At 31.6% G+C, this 8,352-nt stretch overlaps 1 protein-coding gene across 1 annotated transcript; it reads right to left on the bottom strand.

The window, feature by feature from the left end:
- Positions 1-1,981: 1,981 nt before the first annotated feature.
- Positions 1,982-6,283, bottom strand: LOC134723789 (uncharacterized). Its single transcript, XM_063587337.1, has 3 exons — positions 6,251-6,283; positions 2,826-2,905; positions 1,982-2,373 (listed from the first exon to the last, which is right to left on the bottom strand). Exons 2-3 carry the CDS (start codon positions 2,884-2,886, stop codon positions 2,003-2,005), a joined length of 432 nt encoding a protein of 143 aa, XP_063443407.1. The 5' UTR covers positions 2,887-2,905; positions 6,251-6,283; the 3' UTR covers positions 1,982-2,002.
- Between the last annotated feature and the right edge of the window lie 2,069 nt (positions 6,284-8,352).

Below are 8,352 nucleotides of genomic sequence, written 5' to 3'. Positions count from 1 at the left end.
ACGTAGCAATATACTGTTGTTTTAAGGGCACATGTAGTACTAGTTTAAGTGTCCAATTCAGTGATGGAAGATCCAGCTCCTTTATCTTTGGTTAAAACTCCAAAGGAAAATAGAACAGACATATGATTAGCCACTATTTCCACTTTGTTAAGTGTCGTGTGGGTATATATTGAGTTCCCAAGTAAAATGTCTATACCTAATTCATTGATCAAACAGTTTATGTAATGAGATTTGGGGCTTTATCTGCTGGGACAACAACATATTTGTCATGGAGATAAGACAAGTGTTTTGCATCATTTGGGTCTTTTATAAAGAGTGGCGTATCATGGCCATATGCAAGTTAATGTAAGTTGCAGTTTAAACATAATTTTGTTTCATTTCCGATCAGCCAAGAGTTTAGTTTTCTTAAATAAATTGAAGAATCTTATATTAAAAAAAACCCCAAACCATTCCAAGTGATAGATGAATATTGTACACAATGTTATTTGAGATTTTGTAAAATGCAACTTCGGAAGAAATAATGTCTGAACAAAATTTCAGACGTAAGCAAGCTAAACATTTGTTTTTTTATGGGGAAAATTGAAAATTAACTGGTTTGATTCTTTGTTTGTTAATTTTTTCAGGATGTGCTTTTCAATCTCTCATTTCTCTTTGAAAATCATAAAATTGTATGTCTGAATTCAAAAACAGTATTATGTATTCAAAGAATGAATTTCACATTTCACGAGTGAATGATATGTTATAAAAATAAACGATTTTATCTCGTTATTAGATATATAGGCATATTAGTTTAAGATGCATGCTTTTTTTTATTACTTGTAAGTGGCTTTGAACTAGCTGTCGGTAACTGCGAGTACTCTCAGATCTGAAGTTATTATTGTCGTTCTGTTGTTGGGATATACAAGTTTGGGGCTACGTCCACTCTGTGTAGTGTTTATTTTTGTATCAATATGACGAGTTAAGCCTTTTCAACTGATTTTATAGTTTCTTATGTTTTCATGTTATACTTTTGTCCCATGAAAGGGGAGGATTTGGATCCCACTTACATGATTAACTCCGCCACATTTTGTATGTAAAAGCCTGTCCCAAGTCAGCAGCAAGTGTAACACTTTTGTTTCCCCTCTTTTTTGTACATAAATAAGCCTGTTAGTTTTTTTCGTTTGAATTATTTTACATTTGTCACTTTTATAGCTGGCTATATGGTATGGTTTTTGCTCATTATTGACCTATAGTAGTTAATTCCTATGTTATTTGGTCTCTTGTGTTTCTTTTCTTTTTACATTTTGTATGATTTTTTAATTTAATTTAATTTAAATATTTCAGAGATGTGTATGACGTCCACTATCACTGAACTAGCCCACAGTTTTGCTCTGGGACCGCCAACTGAACACACTACGGGTGCGAGATGTTCTAGCTGTGTTGATAACCCATTGGTTGGCTTCGGCTGGTTTCTGCTCTTTGATCTGGTTGTTGTCTCTTTCACAGATTCTCTATTTTCATTTTCAATTTTATTTTAAGTGTATATGTGATTAAACACGTGTCATTCTAATTATGATCAATTCGCAGCACACCGTTCAAAATTGATGAGACAAGTTAAATTATTTTCTTCGAGATAAGTTGACTATTTGAACATGTATTACACAGACACTTTTTTTTCATAGGATCAATCGTGCATTTTCTTATGCAGGAAATGGTGGATTGAACCAGGTTTTATAGCTAGCTAAAACTCTCACTTATATGACATTCACATCGAATTCCCTGATATTGACAACGATGCGTAAACAAAATAAACAGACATACAAATGTCAAATACCCAGCAGTCAAAATTGTGTGCTAATCTTAATAACTTAAAAAACAAACAAGTATGTCGAATGCGTATATTAGCTCATTACCTGTTAAAAAAATCTAACAATAACAATAACAGAATTGTTTATTTCATTTAATAGCATTCACTGCTTATTTTTGGTGTCCAAACGTAAAAATGCATAGCTTTTATGTTACATTAAGATATACGAACTGCAGTGAACGTGTTATATACATCAAAGAGACTCGATGCCGTGATGGTCATTTCCACCCAAATCGTGTCTCCCACTGCCAGTTGTATGTAGACTGTTTGGGTTGCCATTTCATATGGTGGTCTAGTATATAGATACACATAAGGAATATTATTCTTCTTTAGAGTAGTGAAACCCGTCACCGTGCCTGACATCATGGAAACAGACACCAAGTAATTACCAGCCATTCCTGCACCAACTATAAAAATACCGGTATCTTTATTGTAAACACCATCAGTATAAAGCATCTGGTTGTATTTGATCATTGCATTTAGCGCATACGAATTAGCACCACCGGGTAATGTCACTGAGAATCCAGCTATAAAAATATTTTAAAGAATTTAAAAATGTATAATTACACATAAACATAACCGCATATTCAGTGTTTGAATTCATTACTAAATTTCTAGCACATTTTTTTCTTCATTCAGCTGGTTTTTTTTATTTGAATGTTCACTTGTTCCTTAACTGATTATAGTGTATTGCTTAACTCAGTAGATATTGGTCTTAATTCCATTCAATGGAGTCAGCAGCACTAACCGTTATCTTGATGATACTTTATATCTTAGATAAAGGGTGATTTTAAATTAATGTCTTCAGCTAAGCTATGGGCTTGAGCAAAATTTCTGCTTCGCATGGACCGTTCTAGATCTTGTATCTTAACGTAGAATGTAATTTTTACAACACATATTTTAATACGAAGAGGTGGTTTAGTGCATCGGAACTGTCTTGATTCAAAATAAAGTTTTCGAAATTTGCATGAAAGCTTACCATTGCTAGTACGATACATCAACACTAACAAGATGCATGTTAACATGTGAGTCATCATCATTGACAGTTGGTAAGCGTATCTGCAAAACAAACAAATTATATTATCATCTTATTAAGTACAATTGTCCTGAATATATATGCATCCGCTATTTGCCACTGGAAGTTAATCAACCAACAATCAATATTAAATACAAAAATTATCAAAAAAACAAAACAAAGATAAAGTGAAAAAGGTCAGTTGATCCCCAAAAAATATCTAACTCTCAACTATATCAAACAGTGAAACGAATAGAAAGAAAGGTCAACTATTTGACTTTGAGATGTCCAGATGAAAGTAAATCTAGACATGCGCTTCGGGCAGATGAAGTTTTTCAGTTTTACAATATTATCACTTTATCACACTAACACAAAATAGAAAGATCGTTAACACTACAAAAGTCAAAAAGTCTGAAAAGACCAGTTTTTATCTTGATTTGCATGAACTTTTACCTGACATTCTCCAAAAGTATGACTTGTGTCTTAATTTTTATTTTTTGACAAATCTCATTTTTATCAAATTTGTATGCAATTTACTCGACATATTCTTGACATCCTGATTATGGTCTTAAAATTACTTGACAAATTCTTGACATTTGAATACTGTCTTGAAATTTCTCGACATATTCTCAACATTCTTATTCATTCTCAGTATGGCTTGACATATTTTGATTGTGTCTTAAATTTACTTGACAGTTCTGAGTTTTACAAACCATGACAAATAATCATAATATAACTTTAATCTTTATTTCTTTATTACATAATATACTGTTGTTTTAAGTTACACTTCTTACAACAAATATAAAAGTTGGGCATGTAAAATAATTAAAAATTTGGGTATTTAAATAGTTTCACAAATGCAAATACGGCTATGAAATCTAATGTACAAAATGATTTAAATGAGGGTGTGTTGATATTAAACAATTTAAATGTGGGTTTGTTAAAAATTTAAAAATTTAGATTCCTAAATCTTATTAATTTAAAAATGATTAAAACCAATCATACGGTATACATAATTCACTCTACATTCATACATGTTAATATGGTAAATAATTATTGTACAAAAATGTCGTTTACATAAATAGCAAATTATGATGATATAAAAATTATTCATTTAACAGAAGAAAAATGTGTGTAACGTCATCTGTTGGAATATATATTAAGTATTACACATGGACAGGATCCCTATAAAATTAAGGTATTACACACTCCAGAATACACGCACACGTCAAATAGAAATTACTGATTTACCTGTAAGCAGCCATTCAACTTATCAGTTGACCTGCCATAATGAATTCAAAGACTAAAAGAAAATTATTATCTTCTCCAGGAATAATAATAAAAAAAAGTATTCATAATGGGTCCCATCAATGATTTTTTTTTATGCAAATTTGAGTGTTGAATTTAAAAAATTTTAATCAATGATTTCATTGGTCTCAAACATACATACATAATATAGATCTAAACATTTTTTTGTTGATAAAAAATTATAAAAATCAACACCCAAATTTGAATAAAAAATGTTTTTGGGTTGTTCTAAAAAAGAGAGTTTTGAACAAATTATTTGACCAACACGAAAGCCCCCCTCCCCCTCCTCTTATTTTAGCCACAAAAACCAAAAATATGTCATAAACCGTGCATAATAAGTGCATAATAAGTCTGTACACATTTCAGGCGAAATTTATATTGTTGAGATAGTGTCAAGACATATTTAATACTGTCAAGAATGTGTCAAGACATATTCAGACATTATTAAGAATGTCAAGAATATGTCATGACATATTCAGACATTATTAAGAATGTCAAGAATATGTCAAGACAGGTCGAGACAAATTTAAGACAATCAAGAATTGGTCGAGACTAATACGGACTCTTATCAGATGATACAGGAAGTGTTGAGAAATATTAAGACAATGGTAATAATGTCAAGACACTTGTTTTGAAAAATCAAGAACCTTTTTAGACAAACTAATACTATGTCAATAATTTTTATAAATTATGCAGACAAGTTAAGAATGTCAAGTAAAAATTCATGCAAATTCAGACAAAAACTGGTCTTTTCAGACTTTTTGACTTTTGTAGTGTAAAAACTATATTCAATGATTTCTAATACGCCTTATTTTTAACATTTTTTACGCAGACAACATTCCAAACGGGAACAATATTTTATGTGACATATACGATTTTGTAATTCTATTGTTGTACATAAAGAAAAGCTTTTACACGAAGCAGTACTATTCAAATACATTGTTTGTGCTGTGAATTTTTAAATATCTTGTATAAAAAGAAAGACAACATAAAACTATAATTGAATGAAGTATCTCCCGTAATTTATAACAAAATGTTTGAAATTTGTAGCTGAAAACAATGTCGAATTTCAAAATTCCTAAGGTCTGTTAGAATTCTGTAATTTGGGATTTAAACGTAGGCGTGTGTTACAATTCAGTAATAAATACATACTCATATTATGTAACGATAAATAAACAACAGCTTCTTCATTAGAATTTGTGAATAATGTGTCAATAAAATAACTCTATGTTATGTAAATTTACTCTACAGATTTATTTGTTTACACAAAATCATGCTTTTGCAGACAGAAAATCGCAGTGTTTGTTAAAGGGAGTTCGCTTCTCAGTTTCAAAATAATAAGCTTTTCAAAAAACTAGTTTATATTAATAGGGGATTAATAAAGGAATCAAAAGCGCAAAACAATTACGGAAGTCACTGTGCTTGTTTCAAATTATAAGCCATTGAAATGTAAGCAGGTAAATGTTCGCTCTTGACTTTTCATACCTTTATCTATGATACGTTTAAGTTCTCAAAATCTATTAAAAATTGACTAAAATTTTATAAGACTTTTACAGATGGCTTATCACTAAACATGTTCAAAAGTTATTAAAAGAAAAATGGGGGACAATGGGTAAATTTGATAATGGCACTCAAAAGGATAAAACCCGAGGATTCGGAAAATCTGACAAGATTTCCAAAACATTACAAGCGAACATCCGTAATTAGGTTTTTAAAACTTCATTATCTATCAATGTATTCCATTCAGCTGCACTAAAAAACGCATTAATAAAAAAACCTCCACAAGGGTCAATCAAAGTGAACTGCTATACGTTTTCCATTGCATTTTCAATTGATGCATAAACAACTTTAAAAACATAATTGAAATATGAGTAATTTTCTCTAAAAATTTCATACAATGTGTGCGAACACTATCTGTCAATCATATAAACTGCGAGTCTAAAAAGTCTGATATGTATCAATAAAATATGCTTTTTATATAATTCAAAAATCTATAATAGTTTAATTGATACCACTCATCACTGGACATACCGAGCTTTTAATGCTTTGATTGATCCTATGATAATACACTTTTCACCTACCTGGTCCTAAAAGGTTTCACAGATGATGATCCTGCTGCTCCGTGATCTTGTCACGGAGAGGGACGAACAGTCTGTTTTATAGTCATGCAAACAATTAATGTATTCAGATAGAGTAACATATTGCGAATGTTACGTTAAATTCTACGCTGGCAGATTTTGTGATTTAGTAGGCGGTTTGTAAATAATATGTATAATTTATTGAATAATATCATTGATATTTTTGGGCATATTAATCTTTGTATTGTTAATTACATTTGAATATGACCATATTCGGTCGCTTGTGAATGTGTGTGTCTGGTCCCCCCATTTTAATCATGTTTGATATTTTCTATTATCACTGATATCTTCTTTTCTGATGTTGACCACTCGCACCATGTTGTGAATCCCATTTGATAAGATTAGTTACTCTGACACACACTTGTATATATATTTACTAAATTGTGAAATCATTGTGATAAGAATAGAATTTCTAACATTATAGTTGTATCAAACATACAGATCACCATCACTGCTGGTGATCCGATGGATAAATCTGTTGTGGAATGGTCACTGGCCCTAGACGTACTTTTACATATAACTGTTTTCTGTAACTGTATCTTACATTAATTTGTAGGATCCTTTACTATAGATAATTTAGCTGATCTGTAAGACTAACATCTTCATGTATTATATATTATTTACTGTAGTACGACGCTAGATTTAAACTGACGAGGAAAGGTAACACCCGACCACCGAAAGATTTATTTATATGAAGCCCAGGTGGTCGTGTGGTCTAGATGAACGGCTACAGTGCAGGCGGTTTGGTGTCAAGATCTCTCAATAGCATGGGTTCGAATCCCGGCGAGGGAAGAATAAAACATGTTTGCGAAGCAAATGTACAGATCTAACATTGTTGTGTTGATATTTAGACGACCCAACAATGTATATGCAACTCGTCTAAACATCAATCTAACTCCAAGAATCTTCCGTCGAAAAACCGATTTCCCTGTTTAAATTGATGGAGGATGTGGAGATGAAATGGGCGATAGGGAGGGGTAAAATATCGACATAAAGGGACAACCCGTGGTAAAAACACTATATATTCAAAGTGGAGTTTTTGAACAGTCCTCTTAATGAGTAACAATGCATGATGGACTAATAGAGGTTTCCAGATTTGCTACCTATCAGGTACGGTTGGTACGTAACACAACCGTTGGTGCTGTTTGGGAGGTTTCATTTAATGCATGAGATTATTGTATGTATCATGATAAAAATAGAAAAACAAAATTGCATATCAGTACTAAAAACCGTTATCTTTTATTTTATTACGATTTCACTGCTTCAAGAAAACCTTGCACGTGATATTATACGATAAAATTTATTTTGTGCACAAGAGAATGAATCAAACAGTCCTTACTGGAACTGAGTTGCCTCGACCTTTATATTCTAAATATAGATTTGCGTTTCTGTATGGCTATATTTCTGTTTTTTGTATCTTAAGAAAAGGATTAGAATAAAGAAAGTTTTCTAATACTTAAATATAAATTGGAATAATTAGAAATTACTTATTAATAATATCTTACTTGTACCTTACTGGTGTCGTTAATGACTACATAGACGGATCCAGGGGAAGGGGGGCTTGGAGACCCCCCCCCCCCTTTTTCGTGGCAAAAATTTGGTTGATTATATAGGGAATCACTGAAGCATGGATGGAGCGTCCCCCCCCCCTTTATGAAAAGTTCTGGATGCGTCACTGAACTAGTACACGTGCTAATGGCAAAAATGAGTTCAAAATTGTATTGATTTCTCATTAAATAAATTTTTATTAATTGAGCTATCTTTTCGATCATTTGAGCAACATTTTTTCATAAAACGCAACACACACATTGTAAATCTATCGATCTATCCCTTTCCTTATATTTTGTCACTGAACTTTTAATAAAATTGTTGATTATATTAATTACTTAAAGAATCTATAATACTAAAATTACGAGGTCGAATTTGTCAGCCGTCATCACGTAAAAACGACGAATCAAAGAATTCAACTTTATATATAACTAATATAGTACAAAGGTGTAGATTAAAAATTACACCACTCCAGGCCCCTTTGTTTTCCACGTAGT

The sequence above is a fragment of the Mytilus trossulus genome, chromosome 6, assembly GCF_036588685.1.
Source record: "Mytilus trossulus isolate FHL-02 chromosome 6, PNRI_Mtr1.1.1.hap1, whole genome shotgun sequence".
Taxonomy (NCBI): domain Eukaryota; kingdom Metazoa; phylum Mollusca; class Bivalvia; order Mytilida; family Mytilidae; genus Mytilus; species Mytilus trossulus.
Note: the sequence above shows the minus strand (reverse complement) of the source record. Positions and strands in the feature narration are given on the sequence as shown.